At 34.1% G+C, this 24,577-nt stretch overlaps 2 protein-coding genes across 2 annotated transcripts in view; one reads left to right on the top strand and one right to left on the bottom strand.

Moving 5' to 3' along the window:
* Positions 1-24,577, bottom strand: part of LOC123558371 (uncharacterized) — a 73,869-nt gene that overhangs the window by 40,807 nt on the left and 8,485 nt on the right. Inside the window, exons 3-6 of the mRNA XM_053525687.1 lie at positions 7,747-8,173; positions 7,395-7,466; positions 4,837-5,206; positions 3,757-3,807 (exon numbers count right to left, since the gene is read on the bottom strand). Coding sequence (XP_053381662.1) covers positions 3,757-3,807; positions 4,837-5,206; positions 7,395-7,466; positions 7,747-8,139 — 886 coding nt within the window. The 5' untranslated portion in view covers positions 8,140-8,173. The remainder of the gene's footprint in view (positions 1-3,756; positions 3,808-4,836; positions 5,207-7,394; positions 7,467-7,746; positions 8,174-24,577) is intronic.
* LOC123533217 (uncharacterized) lies at positions 16,699-18,990 on the top strand. Its single transcript, XM_053524325.1, has 3 exons — positions 16,699-17,515; positions 17,870-18,535; positions 18,754-18,990. Exons 1-3 carry the CDS (start codon positions 16,922-16,924, stop codon positions 18,988-18,990), a joined length of 1,497 nt encoding a protein of 498 aa, XP_053380300.1. The 5' UTR covers positions 16,699-16,921.

The following is a 24,577-nucleotide window of genomic DNA, read 5'->3' as shown; positions in this document are numbered from 1 at the left end:
TTTAGATTATATAAGATCTGTCAATGATTAGGTATTCCAGCCCATGGTTACATCACTGACTTCCAGCTGTTCGTGTAAGGTCAGGCAGAGTTTATCTTAGATATGAGGCACATTAGTATTTGTTTCTTATACATGTATTTATAGATTGGCATTTAAAATGAAAATAATTCTAGCAAAACCCGCAACCACCAGACATCTCAAGGCTTTGATATTTAAACAAGATTTAAGTATGATCAAGACGACTATGTCGGTAACAGATATTTTCTTAAAGTTAGATTCATAATAGTCGACTTAATTACTCAGAATTACTGGTTAATCATATGCATTCAAACTTGACATCAACACCGAAAGCGGTTTACTTAATTCTTCTTCAGCTCCGCGATAACAAAAGTATCTATAAACAATATTATTTATCAAACCTGCATTTAAACGTTTATTATTGGCTTTCCGTAATTATGTTTAGCTAATTACAGGATGAGGGGCATCAGGGGCAGGGGATAATCATTTCATTTTCTTTCTTTCATCATTCTTTCTCTGAAACTGAATATATTTCTCAACAAATCCGATTTGTGATAAACTCTGATTCATGTTAATGCAACGCATCTTTGAACCGTAAAACTAGAACATGATAAATACATGAACTAAGTAAAGCCAATAGACAGAAAACTTAAAACGTAAAATAAAGGAACGTAGTGCGGCAAAGCCTTGGAACTGTCAGTTGGAAAACAATGCTGGTGTGCTTAAACAGTAGTTTGGCAATAATGCTCACACTCTATATCTCCACCATATTCCAATGTTATAGAAAATCCCCCGACTGCTGTGTGTCTTTTTCACGCAAGGGAAACTGAGAGCACGCTATTAATTGAAACACAAAAATGATCGAGTAAATATCTACATAAAATATGTAAATAACCTCTGGTCCTTTAGTATTATGAAGTTCGTTAAATATTATTATATTATAATTCTGCTTAAGCTGGTGCTAAAGGACATGAGATTTATTCACCTTTTTAAACCTCTCAGGAACACACTTAATCTAACCAAGTCTTCTATTATCTTGATTATTTGCGTTCTATACTTTCAATGGATCTTCTTAAAGCTTTTAACAAACAATTTGCGCATGTTCTCCATGGCGTTACAGAAAGCAGAATACCAGCAGAACATTATTAAGGATCCGACAAATAAGGAAAGCTGAAATATATCAAAGCAGCTCAGTCCTAATGGCCTTTACGAACCACCAGTCATGGCGTGGTCCAACCTCTTTCGTTGGTCACGATCAAAGAGGAAAGCGTAGCATCCAGCTGACAAAAAAATGAACACCGAATATGCAACATATCTCCAAATAAGAGGGTCAGAACCGCATATAATAAAACATTTAATAAAATTTTTATTGAAATTGATAAATAACTACTGTTTTGATACACTTAATAATAGAAATGTTTTTAAGTTCTATTAAATAAAATAAAAATAACCCACACAAGTCTGAATTATAATCGTGAAATTCAGTTGAATATTTTTGCACTTGATAATAGCTGTATATCTGCAAAAGGACATATTCATAACGTTCATTCAATTTTTGAAAGTCGCTCTTGCAAATATATGAAGATTATATAAAAGTTAAGGAAAGTGTATTTATTAAACGTCGCATACAACCGACAAACAACATGACCTACAGCTGATTGTGACAAACAACGTATCCGTATCAGATAGCTACCTATGCTGATATATTGCAGAAGATTGTATGGGGAACATCCCCATCTAAAAAATCCAGTAAACAGACTTGAAAGTGTAAATCAATTTAAGATATTGGAGATATATCAATCCCAAGCGATGCAGTATTGTAGCTTTTGAATTGTTTTATTGTTTATGTAATAACTACACCTCCCTGGCATAAAAATCGTCAACTATTCGAGCAACAACTGATTGTTTGTATTTGAAAACTTCATCAGGAATGCGTGAATTACTTTTCATACGGTAGCCACACATAACTGTATTTAACGTTTTCCAAATCATACGACAATCTAGACAGAAGTAGTACTCATGGATTACTTATTATCTCTCGAAAAACTGCATTCCCTTACCGGACATCGTTTAATGAAATGCTTTGACAAACTGTCTCACATGTTCACATGGAAAATATTTTTAGCAATGTTACAAGCAGAAAAAGGCTTAACTGAAATTAAATACACAAGAAAAGGCGTTTAATTAAAGCAGTTCCTTCGTAATTCATTGGATCATTTGGTAAGTAGGTATAAAGAGTAAAGGCATCATATGAAACGACGGAACAGCACACCCTGTAATTGCTGGATTCATTTTTTTTCGGGAATGTTTTTTTTTCAGAATCTGCATATACTTTGTCGCAATATTTTTTTCACATGAGGTAAATATCAGTTCGACATGAAGTTATACGATTTAATAAATTAGAAGTGGTACAAGTATTAGAGGTTTAATTATCTATGAAACGAGAATAATCTAATTGTATATGCAATTAAGGAATTGAAAATAATATTGCTGATCATATACGCGAGCTTTGCTTGAAAATACAAATGAAGGGATGTGATCAGTGACCAAATCCTGTTCATTGAAAGGACTCAAGGTGTAGTTTTTAGTATTATAATTTTTCTTCTGTAAAACGTAAATATACTATAGACGATGATATCATAGACCACTAGTATGCTGGACAAAAGCATTATTAGAGAAATCTTCTGATGATTCCTTTCGTATATGTCTTTAACTTAGTTTTGAGAAGTATGTATTAATTGATTGGATTTATCAATTTCAGTAGGAGAATCTGCACAACAAAATAGTTTACAAGAAGCTGTAAATGCATTAGAAAAAACATTCTTTAAATTGAAACAGATATTTTTTCTATTGATAGTGGTTCTGACCACAGTGTCGGGACATTAAGCTGATCTGACACACTCATACAGATAGCTAGGGTATATAGATACATATAATTATGCTAATCGACTATTATAGTAATATATTATCAGACTATTTCCATTTTAAATCCAACATACTGTGCCATTATATAGACATTTGCTCACTTAATATCGTTATTCAGTCGTTTTCTTAATTTGTTTTTAATTTACGGATATTTTCTTGTTGTCTTAAGCGTAATGAATTCCATCCTTTTCCATAAAAGTGCTTTTATCTGCTAGAATAAACATTATATTCACTAAATATATCAATTTTGCAATCATAACATAGTTTTCAAAGACGTTATCACCTGTATTATTCAGCAGAAGAGGACCCAAGATGGATCCTTTTTTTCCCACAGACATCCAAGAAAATAAAGTGCCAGAAAGAACAACACGTTGACGGATTACACATTCTGTCGTAGCAGATTGCAAAGTAAAGGTTGTATTTGGAACCTATTGCGGACAAGGTAATGCCTACTACCACAGTAGGGCTGTATCAGATAAATTGTTCAAGGGTCCTACTTCTGCGTTAGATACTTTTTCCAGTGTAAAAGCTTTATGCCAAGATAACCGATTCGGGTAGGGGAATTACATGCGTGTAGTGTTTATGGATGATTAGTCATATCCTTTAGACTGATTTCTCTTCAAAGTGTGTTCTAGCATAAATGTTGCAGAGTAAATTTAGTAAAGCGGTTTAATGATAGATTAAACACTGGTGAATATTGTCTAATCAAGCAATTCTGTATGTCCTCATATATATAAATCTACACATGCTATACAGTATAAACTTGTATTAGATATCATAAGAAAAATAAATACAGTCAACATTGTAACTTACGTTTTTTCCGTTCTTTATAATCTTGCTCTGCCTCTGACCTGTGGTCAACATCTGTAACGGAGTAAACAGCAAAATCTACAAATGGTGGTCACATTCCTGGACAGTTTAGGTTTTAGCTTTTTCAGTATTATTGTGAATCGTGAGAGTTATTCTAAGAGGTGTTAGCATTAACATGCGCAAAATATGTCTGTCTTTTGAGCAACATTAAAAAGGGAATGAAATAGAGGGTCATGATGACCCTGGATCGCTCACCTGAGTAATATGAGCTACATGTTTCAAATGTCAAACTGACATATAAACGGAACTGCTATATACTAAATATCAAAACTTTGGACCCCAGGATTGGGCAGCTTTTCATCCCAGTGGTATAATTTGATTATTTTGGTCGAAAACTATAAGGCAATGCAAAAACCATTTATCAGAGGCCTAGGTCTTGTGGTTTTAGACAAGAACATTTTTCAAGTATTTTCTCCTATATAAGTTTATGTAAAATTATGAACCTTCGGGTGGGGCCATATTTGACACCAGGGGAATAATTTGAACAATCTTTAAAGACGACCACTAGATGGTGCTACATACCAAATATCAAAGCCCCAGCTTTTGTACCAAAAGATTTCAATTTTTTGCATATATAAGTTTATATGAACCAAATGACCCTAGGGCGGGGCCATATTTGACCCTGGGGGACAATTTAAACAATCTTGCTAGAGAAAAGCTAGATGATGCTACATTCCATATATTAAAGCCCTAGGTCATGTGGTTTTGGACAAGAATATTATTAAAGAGTTTCATTTCGGTTGCCATGACAACCAGAGTTCTACATGGAATTCAGTTCTTTGACAATTATGAAAGGGAATCGCCCAACGATTAATCCTGTGAGGTTTGGTAAAATATTGCCCAGTTGTTTTCAAGAAGACATTTTTAGTTTACAGACACACGACACACGGCGGACGACGGAGGACGGACATTGAGACAAAAACTCAAGTTGAGCCTTTTGCTCAGGTGACCTAGAACTATCATAAGATAAAATTAACAATCACAAATATTTTGTTTTTCAGGAGATGTTATAACAATTTTTACCTGCATGTTTCTGTCTCGGGTCATCGTCCTTATATTTTGTTAAATGACTTTCAAGATGAGCGACCCTGCTTTGTGTGTCCTTTATATGCCGTGTGTTTTCCTTTATATGCATTGTGTTTTCCTTAATATGCCGTGTGTTTTCCTTTATATGCCGTGTGTTTTCAGAGGCGAGCTGTTTAACCTCTTTTAATCCTGCCTTCACCAATTGGACATCAGCTTCCAAACCTTTTTCCATTTCCTGCCACCTCTTTATTGTCTCCTCTATTCGTTCCTCTGCTTCTGGATCCAGAGAACTGCTTTTAAAATCATCAATTGTCTGCTGAAGGTTTCGATCCGGATTAGGAGCTGAAGAGTTCAATCTCAAAAGTACCTGCAAATAGAGATATTATTGTTTACATTGTATAACAAATGCTTTCATCTATTTAGCTAACTAATGCAGACCAGACTATTTCATTCATTTTTTTTTCATTTTTCAGAGTCACTTAATTTCATTACGATTCCCTACTTACATGTTTAAAGTAAAAATGTATTGACTGTACAAGTTACTTATATAAGACCTTGTTAGATATACTGACCTTACCAGGAACGAGTATAAATACGGAAAAAGACCCTTCGGAAGCATAATACGTACCAATGCAACAACAAAGCCGGCTCGGCTTAACTTAAGTTAATAGTAAGAGAGAAAAAAATATTAGACATTTCATCATAGTAAAAAGCAAGGGTATAAATCAGTACATCAATTAGAACTGTAACAGTAGTCAGAGAGCATTATTATTAATTAATGAATTGAAAAGAGCATTATCATCACATTGATAAGAGAAGTCAGAGAAATGGGCATCAATTAATACATTGATAATAACAGTCAGCGAGCATAGATATTAGGCATTACATTGATAGAAGTAGTCGGATAAATGGGCATCAATTAATACATTGATAATAACAGTCAGCCAGCATAGATATTAGGCATTACATTGATAGGAGTAGTCAGACAAATGGGCATCAATTAATACATTTATAATAACTCTCAGAGAGCATAAGAATTAGGCATTACATTGATAGGAGTAGTCAGAAAAAAATGGCCATCAATTAATATATTTATAATAACAGTCAGCGAGCATACATAGTAGGCATTACATTGATAGGAGTAGTCAGAAAGATGGACATCAATTAATACATTGATAATAACAGTGAGCGAGCATACATAGTAGGTATTACATTGATAGGAGTAGTCAGAAAGATGGACATCAATTAATACATTGATAATAACAGTCAGCGAGCATAGATATTAGGCATTACATGAATAGGAGTAGTCAGGAAAATGGCATCAATTAATACATTGATAATAACAGTAACCGAACATAGATATTAGGCATTTCATTGATAGGAGTAGTCAGAGAAATGACCATCAATTAATACATTTATAATAACAGTCAGCGAGCATAGATATTAGGCGTTACATTGATAGGAGTAGTTAGAAAAATGGCCATCAATTAATACATTTATAATAACAGTCAGCGAGCAAAGATATTAGGCGTTACATTGATAGGAGTAGTCAGAAATTGGCCATCAATTAATACATTGATAATAACAGTCAGCGAGCATAGATATTAGGCATAGCATTGATAGGAGTAATCAGAAAAATTGCCATCAATTAATACATTGATAATAACAGTCAGCGAGCGTACATATTAGGCATTACATTGTTAGGAGTAGTCAGACAAATGGCCATCAATTAATATATTAATAAATACAGTCAGCGAGCATAGATATTAGGCATTACATTAAGAGGAGTAGTCAAAAATGGCATCAATTAATACATTGATAATAACAGTCAGCGAGCGTAGATATTAGTCATTTCATTGATAGGAGTAGTCAGAGAAATGGGTATTATTTATTACACTGATAAGGGTAGTAAGAGAAAACAAATAATAGACATTCCATTCATAACTTTTGTCAACAAGCATAGGTATTAGTCACAACATTGATAAGGGGAGTCAAGGAGCATAGGTATTCAACATTCCTCTGAGACTCATGGATATTTGTCAAAACGTTGATAGGAGCGGACAGTGAGTATGAGTTTTAACATTATATTTATGATAGTCAGCAGACAAAGGTATCCGTCGTCACATTGATAAAAATTGTCAGGGATAACATGTACAAGTCATTACATTGATAAAAGTAGTCAGCAAGGATGGGTATAAATCTTTATTTTTCAACAGTAGTCAGGACGCATATGTGCCAGTCATCACTTTGACAGAGTGATAAGCGAGCATGGGGTTAATCATAACATGGTGTAAGCGAATATTGGATTTCCTAATGATATCATTTTTAAGGACAGTCAACGATTATGGGTTCAATCAAATACACTTAAACCATGGTTTGGATCATTAGCTTGATTAGAATAGACAGCCTGTATCTGGTATGAAGTATAAGCTTCAAAAAAAAAAATCACACCACCGTCCACCTATACATTCATTAACAAAATAAGCAAGCAGAGCGATTAACCATTACAATGTTAAAATAAATATCAGAATGTTTTACGCAATACAGTATCTCACCTGTTCAATTTCAGTCCATTTTGAAAAGAATGTATTCACATCGATTCCTGTTGTTTTCGATATATGAGCAATCTGAAAATTAAAATTGCACAAATTACACTAGTGGAGAGAATAATTATGTTTATCTTAACAAAGAAATGTTTATAGAAACTTGTTGAGCTTTATTGATGTGCAACTTTCGTGTGAAAAGTCAAATAGCATTTTATGAATAATTGTTCGTTATTTGCCATACTTTAATAAGATTATACTCACTGCGTTTAAGTTGATGATATTAAAGCTGGCCATGTCTAAATGATAATTACATCATTGATACTAGTATAGAAAAAGAAATATTATATCAATGTGTTTTCACCTCATTTCTAAAATGTTTCAGTCTTAACACATCTGCTTCAGTACTGGTGTCTGTTGCCTGTGGTGTGACATTCCATTTAAATTTTGTGTTCAGTCCACAAGTTTTCAGATTTCTCAGAAGGCATATTATAAGCGTGATGTCAAAGTCTGCTGTCGATGGAAGTTGTCCACCTGCCGGCGGATACAGTAGATCATATTGGACTTGTGTAATTGTTTTTTGTCCCTGCAGTCGTCTAATTGTCGGCCTTTCTGTATTTAAGCATGCAGTTAGAGAGATGTTCTGAATGTGGAGATTCTGATCTAGTATATTTCTTAATACTAGAAGTCCGCCATCTATAATAAGCGTTTGTAGACGGAAAAGGCGAATCCGTGTTTTTGCATCAGCAGTTGCCATTTTCTTTCCACTTAACTCAGTAGTTAGTCTATATCTATAAAAGATAATTTTTTATTTGACATTCTTTTGCTAATAAATTAAATACTTCATTTATGAAAAGATTTATAGCAAAACCGTGTTTTAACACTATTTCTTACATGGCGGCTACATTGTCTGTGTTGTATGCGAGGGTTGTTCGTGTGTGTCTTTGGGGAGGCTGCGTGTTTTGAACTTGGCTTTCCCTGTTGGATATTCTTCCTTGTTTTTTTATTCGATTTCCAAAGAAGGAAATCAAGACCTGTATGTTTTGCCTTAAAACACGGTTGTTTCGTTAGTTTTGTCCGTTATATAGGTTATTGTACCAATACCGCTCTATACACACAAATAGTTTACTAGACCTGTCCATTATTTACCTGTAACTGTCAATTCTTAAAATAATGGTTACTTTAAGAATGAACAGGTACAGGATAATTATGTACAAGCTTAGAAACATTCTTGTGAATTTGGCTATGAAATTCAAAAGTTTCATTATTCTGAAACATTTTACAGTATTTGAAACTGCAATAAAATATGAAGGGGAACATATGAATTTGAGTCAAATTGACTCCAAACTACCAGAAGAATCAAAATAAAAGAACATGTCAAAAGTAATTATAGAAAGTCAATTTAAATTTTCAACTGTTAGAAAGTAGTCCCCTTTGTATACTTCTAAACTGCGATAGATACGCCTGGTATTGCATTTTCAGGTGAAAAAGGGCAATGTAATCTAAAAAGACAAAAAAAAAAAAAATAAAAAAATAAAACAACATTTTTTTCAAATGTTGCAACCTCATAATTCTTATGTAGTGTCTGTTTTGAATCGTTATATTTTGCCATAAAGGACATGTATTGATGTTATACCAAGAAATATGTTAATGCACAATTCTAAAGAAAAAAATATGAAGTCAAATTTCCTACACGTTTCAGTGTTATTTGGAAATATTTTTTATCATGACAGTATAATTTATTGTTTTAACAATATAATTCATTGTACTAATGAAATATTTTCTCGTTTAAACGAGATATAAAATCGTTATGTAGAGATCTCGTAGTTACGTGACACGGGTATACGGATAATTTTCTTGTAATGATAGAATATCTCGTAATCACAATATAAGAAGTGCTTTTTGTAATAACAATTTAATATAGTAAATATTTTCGCGTGAAAATGAAAATGGAGCGGTCATTTAGATCTCGTAGTAATTTTATTATAATAATGATATTTTGCAATTACTGGATAAGACATTTTTCCGAGAAAAAAACATCTCCATTTCCTGCTTTTGTAAACAAAGAGGTAAACTAAAAATTACTGTACAGGATTGTTATTTCAGAAATGATGTATCCCAAACTGAATAATAATAATATCTGGAGTTTAGAATAAAAAACAACTATATCACGAGGGCTCAGTCCAAGTTACACAATAATTCGCTTATAAGCGTCAAACAATGAACTTATTCACGTGCAAATCACTCTTTGAGCTCTATTTTATTCGATCCTAACTTGTTATCAAGGAGCATTATGACTCTGTACATCCTTATCGATATCCATCACATATTTGCCTGTCTATTGTTGATTTTATTTTTGATCGCGCCGCTATTAGACATTTGCGAATTAAGACGAAGTGGAGTGTGAACACCTATGACGATTGATTTTCCTAGGGGGTCATCTCAACTTATCTTGATTATTTAATGCGAGGTAGGAAAAACATGTGGTAGGTGATATAAATTTGGATTTGCTTGTTTTTCTGTTTTTTTCTGACCATCAGAGAGTTGTGTTACACATATCGCGAAAGGTATTGAACGATTGTAAAGGTTATGACATTGTATAGAAATTCTATTTAACATAAGCAGTTGCGCATCCGACTTTTTATCTCATCTAAGTGCTTTAGTTGCACTGTGTCCGTCGCCATTCGCCGTACAAATTATTACTGTAAACACTGTAGAGGTTTTAGCTCAATCGCAGTAAAACTAAGTCAGAATGGTGTGGCTTCAACAAAGTTTGAAATCAGGTCATCTTGGCTTAAACACTATAAAACTAGGTTAGATAAAAAACAACTTTGCAAATGTTCTTGACTCCATTTTTTGTGCTATCCTAAGTTGGTGAGCATATAGTCGCCGCCTGGCTCTTCCGTCCGCCCTTCCGTCACACCTCTTGTCCAGAGCATATCTAAAAAGTATTGAACGTACCAAGTTGTTACGTAATACAATGGTAGAGCTCATTTATAAGAAACGGAGTGACAAGGAACCATAACTCTAGGTGGTCCCATTTTTTGAATTATCTCCCATTTTTGCAAACCTTGTCTGGGACATAACTCATATAATAAGCACTGATAGAAGTCAGTGAAAAGGAGTGTAGTGACTAGGAACTATAAATCTAGGTGGTAAAAGTTTTTTTCTAATCATCTCTCTGTTTTGAAAACTTTATACTTACATATCCAAAGAGGCCGATGAGAGGAGTACCACAACTCTTGATGACCACATTTCTGCTTACGTACCCACCATTGAAAAGCGCTTCAAGCTACAGTAAATTAGGAGAGATCCATCGGTTTTAACGACCGCCTTGTTTCAACTATTGTCTTTTCTTTACGATCTTTGATAGACCGGGGCAGAATATTTGCCTCTTTATAAAATCTACATCAAGTATAAAACTGGATTATCTAGGGTCAAACATTAATGTCTCAAGGTAAAATTAAAGACATTGTTAACGCACTACAGGTCATGATATAGTTTTCAATCTTAATGACACCTGATTAGAATGTTTGACGTTATAAAATTTAGCTTGAAACTGGATTATCTGGATTCAAAACCTGGGTCACGAGGTTATATATCATGGAGAAAAAAAGCACTGTTGACAGAGAAATTATTTTCTACTTCATCTTTTGAAACCAGGTCAAATGTAGGTTCACTTTGAAATTGGATAAAAAAAGGTCAGTAATTCAAACAATAGAAATGCTAGAGGCTGAATAGTTATATTGTTCATAAAATATCGATATAGTCTGAAACTTGTTCATATGCGATCAATAGCTACATCTGTAACCTTAAGCATAGAAAATTATCTTAACACTCTAGATGCCACATAAAAACCAGAGCACCGCAATACAAGCAATATACAAACAAAACAAAGTCATGTGACCCTAAGTGTGACCTTGACCTTGAAGAGAACCATCTGAAACATGCGCTATGCACATCGTATTGGTGTGGTGAACATTTATGCTAAGTCATCAAAAACATGCGCACTACACGTCGTCTTGATCCGGTGAACATTTGTGCAAAGTTTCTTCAAAATCCTCCAAACAGTTTAAGAGTTTCTGAGCGGACACGAAACAAAACCATATGACCTTGACCCCTAAACGTGATTTTGATCTTATAGCGAACAAATCCAAAACAGGCGCTCTGCACGTCGTCTTGATGTGTTGAACATTTTTGTCAAGTTTGTTCGAAATCCTTCAAGGATTAGAGTTACAGAACGGACACGAAATTGCCGAAGGACAGACAGACTAATACACAGACAGACAGACAGACAGACGGACGGACAGACGGCCATATGGACACCGGGGTTATTATTAGTTACACTGCTTGTTGGTGACAGGATACGGGATATACGTTGTCGAGGAAATCCATATCAGGCGAGAGCGAAGCTCGAGCCTGATATCGATTTTTGAGACAGCGTATATCCCGTATCCTGTCACCAACAAGCAGTGTAACGATTTTATCTTGCCGACTACCTTTTACATCCTCGCTGTATTGATTGACACAATTTTTAAATTAATAAAGCTACTTACAGTGCAGACTGGAATCCTGAAAATTTCCCTGGTTTTCATGCTTTGATTATAGTTGATTAATACCAGCCATAAAATGAAAAATGAACTGTATTTTGACGGAATCACAAAACACAGAAGCTCATTTATACAGGTTATGAACTGGTTTTTAAAAAAAAAACTGTTACGTTCCATCCTTTCGAAAAATCATCAGATCTGACGATGTCAGAAATGTCTTAAAACTTCCGCTTTAGAATGTTTAGTCCCGTTTCCTGTTAATTTCTTTATCTTGCAGGTAGATTAAATGATCCTACAACAAACTGCTGTCTTACAAGTGTGTTAATTCCTTTGCTTTTCGATGAGTTTACAAAACAACGTTTCAACCTGTCAACGGTCAAGGTCAATCGCGGCCGTACAGAGTTACTGTTCTTCTATATAATTTCCACGCACTTCACAAACCTAAATTAGATAGGAAAATTAAGAGCGGCAAGTAAACACTATATTTTTTAAATCTCGGAAATGATATCTATAGCTTGGGCTTATGATCTGACTTGTTTTAATTACCTTAGCGATGCGGCAGCCATTTTGTTTTTAATCAAAATGCATATCTGTAATGTACTAGCAGGATATGGAATATATACTGTCTCAACGTGACGTCTGTTGACCAATAGAAATGCAAGAATCTTGTAGGAGGCGAGATAAAACAAAATACATCTCTTCGGGCGTATAATAACAACAAAGGGATGGAGACGCAAAATATTAAGTTTTCTATGACAATTTTTACCTGCTGAGCTACATTTTGATACCAGCTAACCCAGTTTATATTTTGTCATGTCGGACTACGACGATGGACGACGGATACATCGCGATCAGACTATATGATCTTTTCAACTTTGTCTCAGATGCGCAACTTATAATATTAAAGATTATTTCACGACAGTGTTATGACGCTAGATAAAATCCATTTTGCGATATGTGTAACAAAACACTTCTCTGACAAACAGGCCGACGGACAGACAAATCCAAATTTTATCCTGTGCGGTGGCATAATAAGCCAGACCTTTCCATCATGATAGGAATGTTTTCCTACTGCACATAAATTATTTAAATCATGTTGAGACGGTCCTCTTTAAAATTCGATCTTCTTAGGTGTCCACAGTCCACGTAGATTTAATTCGCAAATGTCTATTAGCCGGAGAGCCAATGCATGAAAAAATGGATTTACCTGTCCGGTCATGTTATAGTCAGTTTCTATATTATTAAGTCTTGCGGATCAGAAAAAATGGGCCTGCTAAACAAAAGCTCTTGCCAAATTTGAGATTATCAAGGAAAGATAACTCTGTATATTTGCAGTTTTATAAGATTCAAATCATTTTTGTACTAAAAAAACTTCGAATCATGTTTCTAAAATCAGTTAAAATATATGTATTTCAACATTGCTTCTACGCAAAAGGCTTATAAGGGTAAAAAAACGCAAAATGTACTAATTTTATGTACACTTTATTATAAGATTTGGCACCTAAAATACCAGAGAATAAAATAAAGAAAACAACCTAAACTTTTCTGCCAGAAAAAGTCACCTTTAAAGTGGACTTAATTCTAAAAGGCATTTATTAATACCGCTGCGAAACAGTCTGTTAAAATAGAAAATCATCTAGATACTTTAGCTCAGGTTTTTCTGAGAAAAAAAAAACTAATATGGGGTATTTCATGTACCCCACCCACTTTATATAATGCAAAACATGTATAGTAAAAATATCCGGCAAATAACCAAGAAGATAGTTATTTATCACGTATACAATAAAATCTATGTTTTGACCATATAAATCTGGATGAGGGGTATTTAAAAGATTTTAAACAGAAAAGGGGATAGGAAAACCTCTGTATTTCACAACCGATAATTAGAATTAGAATTAACAATCCGTTATTAAATAAGAGCAACACTAATGAAAGGTGATGAAACTTTTACTTGCAAACTATTCGTTTAGAAAGTACTTTATTTAAAAAACACTTTTGGCAATCTAATTAAATTTGGCTAGGAAATACGCTAATTCGGGGTATTTGATGTACCCCATCCACGTTATATAATGCAAGAAAATGTATAATAAATATATTAGACCAACAACCAAGGACATATATACTTTTTATCACGTATACATTGTACAATAAAATTGAAACTATGTATAAAATGTGATTGATCGATCCATACAGTTTTCACAAATTAACAAAGTATAATTGCTTTCTTCGGTGTTGTACACATCTGTTTTTACCTTTCGCATACTAAACAGATGGATGGAATGTAGTTCTTCTATGTTGAATGTAATATACCATGTTTTTAAAATGAGACATTTTTAATAATCTTTACAATCATATACGATTATCATTACAAGAATAATTGATTGTAATTTAAAACTAATTAATGTAATAATTCATTTTATCACTATTCAAGAAATTTTACAAATTGTACAAAAACAGTAGTAATTATATTCCGGCAAACATGATAGATCAAATAGATAATTCTATCAGTGTCTTTAAGCCCACCTGTCACGTAGTGACACGAGAGAAGCTTTAGTGATCGCTTCGTCCGTCCCTACGTCCGTCCACAATTACTTGTGAATACGATAGAGACGACATTTTATTATTGACTTTGCACACAACTTGTATAAGAGCTAGGAGACGAGGGACGAAAAAAAGCCAATAAAACCTTTCAAGGATATGCATTGGCATGCAGAAGGACTCCTCAATAAGAAAATGGACTTAGAGAACATAATTATTGTTGGTTGAGGACATTAAGCTCTGCTGCAAACGAGATACTCACCTTAGCGAGGACAAATCCTTAAAATGTATTTAGGCTACCAATGCTTCTATTGTGACGGGTTTAGTAGGAGCAGGAGAAGAATTCAAACACTGATGAGATGCAACATGTATTGGCATAAAATCTCCCTTTGAAAACTAGCTAAATCCCATAATGGGTTACAGAGTAATGGCCCCTGAAAGAGAGCCAAACTTTTCTGGTTTGGCTTGTGAACAGGGTAGAGACCACATTTACATTTGCAATTGATTTTAACCGAGCTTTCACACAAATTCTATTGGCATTATATCTCGGTTGCTGTCGAAAACTGGCGATATCCCATGATGCGTTCTAGAGTGGTAGTCCCTTAATGGGCCAAATTTTGCCATGTTGGCTTTTGTCGCCACACAGACAATTCAAGCATAGTTTTGTTCGAAACAAATTTGCATAATATCTTTAACAGCAATAGATCTTGCTTTCCATGATGACTTCACCAGATCCAATCATAGGTTCAAGAATAACGGCCCGTATTAGGACTCAGAAAGTGCCAACAATTGTTAATTGTTACATTATGAACACGTTAGAAATGACATTTTACGATTGACTTTAACCACATTTACAACTTAAGTAACAATACGATCTCGGTTCAGTTCAAAACCCGGTTTGATTGATCTTTCAGACATAAAGAGGTTTAACTTATGCTTTGATCTGACACAAGCTTGCAAACTTGATAATCTTGTGGTCAAGTTTTAAAAAAATGGATTATGTTGGGTAAAAAACTAGGCTATCAGGTCAAGTGAAAGGAAAAGCTTGATAACATCGTAGAGGCCACATTACTGATGCTATCTTCATCAAATTTGGTCAGAATGTGTGTCTTGATAATTCCTATGCCAAGTTTGAAACTGGGTCATATGGGATTAAAAACTAAGTCACCCGTTGAAATCAAACCAAAAGCATGATAACACTCTTGAGATCATATTTGTTACCTTATCTTCATGAAATTTGGTCAAAATGTTTATCTTGATGATCCCTAGGCCAAGTTTAACAGGTGAACTATGTAGGGTCAGCATGACCCTCTTTTCTCAGAAAATGCTAGTAGTCTTAGATAATCTAAAGTATTAACTTATTGAATGGCTTGTTTGTCATTACTTATAAATTACCTAGTACATTGCTTTATGTCTTGATGACAAACTAAACATTATTTTGACTATTGATAGGCAAGCCCTTCAATTAGTGTTTTATTACATGACATTAGAATTAAACATGTGTTGTATTTTCACGAATTGAACAACAAAGTGTCATGGACCAAGTATTTATACAAAGACTTATATCATTTTAAATAACATTTACTTGTTTGGCACTAAAGACCAAAATAGTGATTTGAAATTGATATAATTATTTGCGGTCCATCAGGATCACAATTTAAGTTACACATTCGTGCAGTACTAACGACAAATAGTCACATCTGTACATGTAATTTAAGTAGACATTAACACAATACTTTATTATATCATGTGTAACTATCATTTCTGATCTGTATATAGATATACCTGTATTAATTCAAACTTTACGGCCACACCACAAAAATGATTTTATCTCGTACTGTATAAATATATCTTGCACTGCCAGTGTAAATAGTAATAGATCTACGTTATATTGTTTTAATCTTAAATATATGATTTTAGATTGCAACAGTTCAATATGTCTTTTTCGCAATTTATAAACTATCCCTTCGGCATCTCTTTCCGACGTACTTGTCTTTCTGACGGTTGGCATTTAGGGCTTTCTGTAATCTCGCGAGACGATATTTCACGCTTGATTTGACCGCACTGTAAACAAGGGGAGGAGTTTCGTTCATTTTGACAGCCGGATAAAAAAATGGAAATAAGACAGGTAATTCTACTCTAAAAAATATATAACTTACCTTCTTACATGTTCTTTTGTTAATTCCAAAAATTCCAATTAAAAAATCATAAAATTCATCATTATAAAGTATTTTTTCAATAACCAAAACATTCCTCGTCTGCATTGTGACATCATATGCATTGATGACGTCATCAACTTTTGTGTTTCATGTACAGGGTGTTTCCAAAAATTCGATCCATTTTTACCTACCTTCTTATGAGTGGTAGTATTTTTTCTTGTAGTTTCAAAGTACTGTTAAGAGGAAGTACAGAACTACTTACACCCCTCAGGATGTTACAGATGCATATAACATGGTAAAAGAACACCATCTACCTGTGGAACGTGTTGCCAAACAGTTTGGCATACCAATTACAACATTAAAAGATAGAATAAGAGGAAAAACATCAGTAGATGTCCTTAAGTCTGGTACTCCTCCTCTATTCTCACAAGAACAGGAAGCATTTCTGAGTCAGCACCTTATTACAATGGCTGAGATTGGTTTTGGATATACCCGGCAGGAAACAATTAACTTAGCCTCAGATTATGCTGTGCATCTTGGCCTAAGAGAACAAGACAAACCTCTTTCTAAACAGTGGTTTTATAACTTTCTGAACCGATGGCCTAGCATTAAAGTTGTGAAACCTAGATCTTTGGAGATGGCAAGAGCAAGAAGTGCAACCCGCCCGGCTATTGACCAGTACTTCAATGAACTAAACAAAATTCTCACCAAATACAACTTAAAAGATAAACCACATTGCATTTATAATATTGATGAGAAAGGTCTTTCACTTGAACATAAGCCACCAAAAATTGTCACAGGTACTCATTATAAACCACAGGCTGTTACATGTGGAAAGTCGAAAACAGTCACTGTGATTGGTGGAGGAAATGCTGTTGGAAACCAAGTAAATTTTCACATAACGTATTTTTATGTTGCACTATTAATTAAAATATTTCACTTAAGAATTTGCAAATTTTTAATGCATACTGTTATTTATAGTTAACATACATGAAATACACAATCATATATACATAGATTTTTTAAATTTTGTATTATGTATAATTTTTCCAAACAATTTGTTAGATGCAAAAAATGTAGTTGTTGCAATACTAAATTCTTAATATAACTGACTAATAATAGTTAGGTAATCTATAACTGACTGGTTATAATTAGGTAATCTGTCTATAAATATCATATAAAATGATAAAACAATGTTCATGTTGTTTTATTGATCACCTCCCTTTCATTTTTTATACAGGTGCCGCCCTTTTTCGTATTTCCTGGTGTTAGGATGCTTCCAGGTCTACTTGAAGGCTGTACTTCTGGCACGTCTGGAACAGTATCAGAATCTGGCTGGTCTAACACTGAAGTGTTCACAAAGTATATGACAGAGCATCTAGAGCCACATCTACCCTCTCGGGCTGACGGCAGTAAGGTGCTCGTATTGTATGATGGTCACAGAAGTCATGTTTCCTTGGGGCTGATTGAGTGGGCACAGAAGAATGGTATTGTTTTGTTTGTTCTTCCCCCTCACTGTAGCCATTTACTACAGCCTCTGGACGTAAGTTGTTACGGGCCTTTTGAAATTGCCTGGAATCATGCCTGTCATCAACACCTTCGACAGTCTGGAGGTTGTTTGATTACCAGATTTGATGTGTGCAAGATTGGCTGTAAGGCATACACTTCTTCTCTTTCTGCAAGTAACATCCAGTCCGCCTTCAAACATTGTGGGGTATATCCATTTAACCCAAATGTAGTGCCAGATTCTGCTCTTGCACCTGCTTCAGTTTTTAGACCAGCACCTGATACCACAGAGAACCATGAACAAGAACAGGCCCTGGCTGTTGATGACTGCAATACTGATGCAAGGCTCTTCCTGGAAAAGAGAGGTGGGGAAATTTTGAAACATGTTCCAGTTAAAAAGGTAAGAAATACCTTAAGTAAAGTTGTGAGTGGGAAACCTATTACTGAACAAATTGTCTATGAAAAAATCAAAGAACATGTAAAAAGTAATGCCAAACCAAGTCTGAAAAAAAAGCAAACTGCTCCAGGGAAAGAGTTGTAGCAGCAGATAAAAAGAAAACTAACTTAAAGAAAACACATACCGTCACTGAACCCATTCCGAGTACATCTGGTATTCAGGCAGCCCAGACAGAATACTCTTCCTCTTCTGAATCTGAAGATGACACTGATGTGTGCTGCATTTGTCAAAAATTCCATCCTGAGGAGCTCAAGAATTGCATCAGTCTAACCATAGTCTCTTGGGCATGCTGTGATAAATGCAATGGCTGGGTACACCTTGGATTCTGTTCCCCAGTCAGGGTTATTAGAAGAGGTGACTCCTTCCTGTGTCCAAAGTGCACAGGTACAGAGGAGTAAACTGTAACATTAACATTTGCCATTACATTGTACATAGTGTTCTGTTGTGTTCACATTTATAAAAAAAACTGCTAAAAACCTAAAGAAGTGATAAAACGTTACAAATTTAGTGTTTAGTTACTGTTGGACATGTGTCAAATTTAAACTTTGAAGAAAAAACATGTACTGCCGTATTTTTGGGCAGTGACTGTAGCTTACATCATATCGGCGGAAAGTGATGACGTCATACACATATTACACTAATGTGAGTGCCGCCATATTTGTTTTGATTTGATAAGGATGGAAACCTGTTTTCAGGAAGATATTCAAACAATATAGGTAGGACACTTTGTTGTTTACAGTTTTACAGGTTTTTTTTAATTTATAAGGTTTGTGCTATAAATACCTCCGTTTGTTTGCTTATACCGTCAGAAAGAGATGCCACCGGGATATTATTAATCAAATCCATCTAATTCTATGTCAAACAGACTTGTTTTATTCTGCAACACTTTTCAGGCATTGCATCGCACAAGCAGGATACAGTGTATTTTATATTAGCTTTAGCGCAGGTACAATCTCTTAAGCACTTTCCTTTCGTGTCTTTACAGAACAAAGTCTGGCTTTGAAAGTAATCATCATTGTTAATACAAACTGGTCACTGCATAGATGACGTCTAAGTTGTATTTAGTCGGGTATATTAAACTCGATACATAATTATGCAGACTTGTGAACGGATTTCTCATAGGCCACTCGTAAAACATGAAGTCTAAAGGAATCTTCTACTTGTGGAAGACATCTAAGGTCTCCTTTCGTTAAGGGCAAATACATGAGCTCTATGTTCATCTGTACTTCCACGATTTTTTTCGTCATCATATTTTATATAACTTCAGATATAGGTTGCATCGTTATAAGAGCCGCACCATGAGAAACAAACATAGTGTGTTGTGACCAGCATAGATCCAGAAAACAAACATAATACATTTGCGATCACTAGCATCCGCGCAGTCTGGTCAGGACCCATGCTGATCGCTTTCAAAGTATGTTGCAATTAGAGAAACCGTTAGCGAACAGCATGGATGCGCACTCTGGTCTGGATCGATTCTGGTCGCAAATGCACTATGTTGGTTTTCTTATGGGGCGGCTCATATTTAGTTCAAATCGCCTTAATAATAATTCTAAAATGTGTTTTAAAATTAGTGAGGATTAATTGCCCTTGACTTTTAATTCAGCAGTTGGATAAGTTTTGCAGTCATGAATTTTCCAAATAAATCAGCATTCAGCTATAATCATTGGAAGAGAACATCGGACTAGCAATATCGCTTTCCGTGCATTTTTCGTTCCCCGCCCCCCAATAGTATAATAATTTGCCTTATTACATACTCGTTTCTATTCCCCGTTAAGTTATACTGGTACCGGAAACGTCAATATTTTTCCATACACTGACGCCTGAATTTCATATCGGGTGCGTGACGTAATTCAGCGTGTGTTGTTGCACTATTTTTTCTATTTTGTGCAGAATTGTCAATCCTGTTCAGGCTATGTAACAAATTTATGATATTTACATTATATTTATACGTGTAGATGAGTATGTAATAAAAAGGTTATTATCTTTGCATCGGAAAATATGCACTCGTTCTTCAGCGGAAGAATATTGCGCAATATTTTCGCTGAAGAACTCGTGCATATTTCCCGATACAAAGCTAATAACCTATAATTATTCAAGGTGAGTTGGGCAAATCAATTACTTCTATTTTTGGGGTTTGACAAACTTGCATTTTTATGAAAGTTACTAATAATTCAAATGATATAGTAAAACATTTAATTTTAATTCAAAGGTTTCAGTACTTTTCGGTAGCGTTGCTCGCATTTTATCACGTCATAATGAACAGATTGTTAAATCTAATTATTGACTTGCGTTCTTAATCTAAAATCTCTTACATACTCCGAATCCATCTTTAAGGTGTAAAAATATAGATTATATTGTATACGTGAAATAAAGAATATGTCTCTCCTTGATTGATGCTCGCATATTTTTATTATGCATTTTTATATAAAGTGGGTGGGGTACACAAAATACCACGGATTTGCGCTTGTTGTCGCCATCCCTAAACTAGATTGCACAAAAGAGTATTCAAATGAATAGTGTGCAAGTAATTAATGGTTCCATCCCTTTCATTAGTGTTGCTCGTATTGATCAAATGGTAAATAACAGGTTGTAAATGCTATTTATCGGTTGTAAAAGACATCATTACCATACCCCTAATTTTTATCAAAATACCCTTCATCCATCTTTAAATTGTCAAGAATATTCATTTCATTGTATGCGTGATAAAAAGTATATATCTCCTTTATTTTGGTCGAATATGATGAATATTTTAATTATTAACTTTTCGCATTATATAAAGTGGGCGGGGTACATAAAATACCCCGCAGTTACGTATTTGCCAAACCTGAACTAGATTGCACTATAGAATATCTAAATAAATTATAGTCCAAATGAATAATTTGCAAGTTAAGGTTTCTTCGACTTCTGTTTGTGTTGCTCTTATTAAATAACGGTATGTTAATTCTAATTATCGGTTGTAAAATGCTTAGGTTTTCCTACCCTCTGTTTCTATTTAAAATATTTTAAATACCTTCATCCAGCTTTATATGGTCAAAAATATAGATTATATTGTAATCGTGATAAAAAGAATATATCTCATTGATTTTTGGTCAAATATTTTTATTATACATTTTTTTTTGCATTATAAAAAGTGGATGGGGTACATAAAATACCCAGGATTGGCGAATTTGTTAGCCAAACCTGACCTAGATTGCACTATAGAGTATCTAAATAAATTACTTTCCAAATAAATAGTTTGCAAGTAAAAGGTTCTTCGACATCCATTAGTGTTGCTTTTATTTAATAACGGGTTGTTTATTTTTATTATCGGTTTTAAAATACATAGGTTTTCCTACCCTTTTTTTCTGTCTAAATCTTTGAAAATACCCCTCATCCAGCTTTATATGGTTAAAAATGTAGATTATATTGTATAATTATGTGATAAAAAGAATATATCTTCTTGGTTGTTGTCGATATTTCCATTATACATTCTTTTGCATTATATAAAGTGGTTGCGGTACACAAAATACCCCAAATTCGCGTATTTCTTGGCCAAACTTGAACTACAGTACCTTGATTATATATTTTTATTTTATTCACTGGTATTTAATGTGTCATATTTTATAATACAATGTAATAAAATTAGTACTTTTTGCATATTTTTCAACCACAAGCCTTTTAGCGTATTCGCTTAGAGCCAAAATTTGGGTCCCATGCGATTGGATTAAAGATTAATGGCGACATATACCAATATGTGCCGTAATGTCAGAAGTTCATTATAAGCCATGTCGCCAGTGTGAATTCTGCAAGTGGACCGCGTTATGACGTCATCAAAACGGCGGCCATTTTTTAAAATTAAATATATCATCATATTCAAATGACTGACAGAGTTGTTTGTTTTTCTTGCTGAAAGTGAAGTTTTTTTTGAAGTTTACATCGTACACATACATAATTATTAGCATTATGTTATTTCAAATAAAAGGAAAGTCATTTATACAATATTAAAGATCTATTATGCCCAAATTTCGTATTTGAATATATGAACAATTATCGCATATCATTTATGGAATTATAAAATAAACATTTTTGTGAGTATGAAAGGTAGTATGTTAGGTTTAAATACTACATACTAATTAATGTGTACGTAAACAAATATAGTATGAATATATCACGCTAGTAAAACTTTGGAAGTTTGTTTGAAACAAATGTTGTTACTTTACAGACATTTACTTCTGATTGCAGTATAGTTAGTTTATATATTTAGCCAAGGTAAAGATGTTTAATGAGGATTTACTAGATTTAGATCAATATGCAATGATGAAATATTTATGTAAAACGTGAGCATAGCACATCTTTAAAGGGACGTGAAATAAAGAAAAAGCTTTGTTGAAGTAAATTCTATGCTGCACCGTAATTCAATGTAAATCAAAAATAGAAACCTGTTGATAATTATCTAATAGTAATAATCTTACATAACTGAAAACAGTAATGACAGATTATACAAACTTATAATCGAAAGAGTTTATTGTTGAAGAAACAAGACGCAGATATCAAATATCAGTCCGCGCAGAAATACATAGATACGTCCCTGGTAAAGCAATTATGTATTAACAGCACGTGAATTGCCTTGTTCGCACACGTTTTTTTCTCCCGTTAATACATGGGCGGATCAAGTGAAAAAAGTTTTTATGCAAGAATAGTAGTTAGTTGTGACTTATTGATTATTTCACTCATTAACATGTTTTAACAATCTTTGTTTTTCTAACGCCTTGACATTTTGCAAAAACACCATTGATTTGTTTTTCAATTTAGGTATTAATTGGCCCAGTCGAAATGATGATCATGCTTGACCATGGTCACCACGGCCGACCATGTTTAACGTGGTCAACAAATACCATTGTCAAAACATAGTCAGGAGCATGGTCGGCCATGTTCGACCATGGTTAGCTAAGATTGGCCATGGTCAACCATGGTCAGAAAAGACGATCAACAGTTTGACCTTGTTTTACCGTGGTAAACTTTTTCAACCATGGTTGACCATGAACTACCATGGTCATGATAGTAATTTTCACACGAATCAAGTCCACAGGCCCTCTTGGCCTTAACCTTGATCCAGGCCTGTATTTTGATGTTTTGCAAAATGAAAATAAAGTCAATAATTTATTAATGGAAATGCTGGTCAATTTATTTATATTTTAATGGTTTCACGACTTATACAAATATCATACAGTTATTTCATTGTTATCTTTTCACTTTTACAATATACAATTATTGCCTTTTGTTGAGATATATATGTGGAATTATCAGGTCGATAAATCGATATGTGGATTTATAGACCTGATTAAAGCGATATCAACCGAACTTACAAGGCAGACATACATTTCTATGACAAACGATGGAAATAATAAACATGCTGATAATTGTCACCAAAACTGTGGTCGTGTAGCTTTAAATAGCGTCATTTTTTTTTTCCAAATACAACCCAACTCTTACTGTCTCCGCTTTGTTTGTAAACATTCGCCATAACTATAACAATGATTATACCGCATTACAAAAAAGACAAATCATTCGTTTCCTGAAACATCAAACAATTACAGTTGCAAATATTCATAAACGGATGTTATTTTCTCAACTGAGGCTGCACAGCATTATTTGAACCGTGCCATGAGAAACCCAACATAGTAGCTTTGCGACCAGCATGGATCCAGACCAGTCTGCGAGGATCCATGCTGTTTGGTTTCAAAGTCTATTGCAATTAGAGAAACTGTTAACTAACAGAATTGATCCTGACCAGCAGGCTGGTCTGGACCAATGCTGGTCGCAAAGCCACTATGTTGGTTTTCTCATGGCACGGCTCATTTCTAAAATGTGAAGAGCAAAAGAGAATGTACTTATAAGCAATTTTAACGAGTTATATTATATATGTAGCTACAATCTAATCGCCTTTGTTTACCGTGAGTCTAAGAAATGTCAATGCACTTACTAAGGTAATCCACAAAGTAA

The sequence above is a fragment of the Mercenaria mercenaria genome, chromosome 15, assembly GCF_021730395.1.
Source record: "Mercenaria mercenaria strain notata chromosome 15, MADL_Memer_1, whole genome shotgun sequence".
Lineage (NCBI taxonomy): Eukaryota > Metazoa > Mollusca > Bivalvia > Venerida > Veneridae > Mercenaria > Mercenaria mercenaria.
The sequence above is the reverse complement of the archived record's forward strand: the minus strand, read 5'-3'. Positions and strand labels throughout refer to the sequence as shown.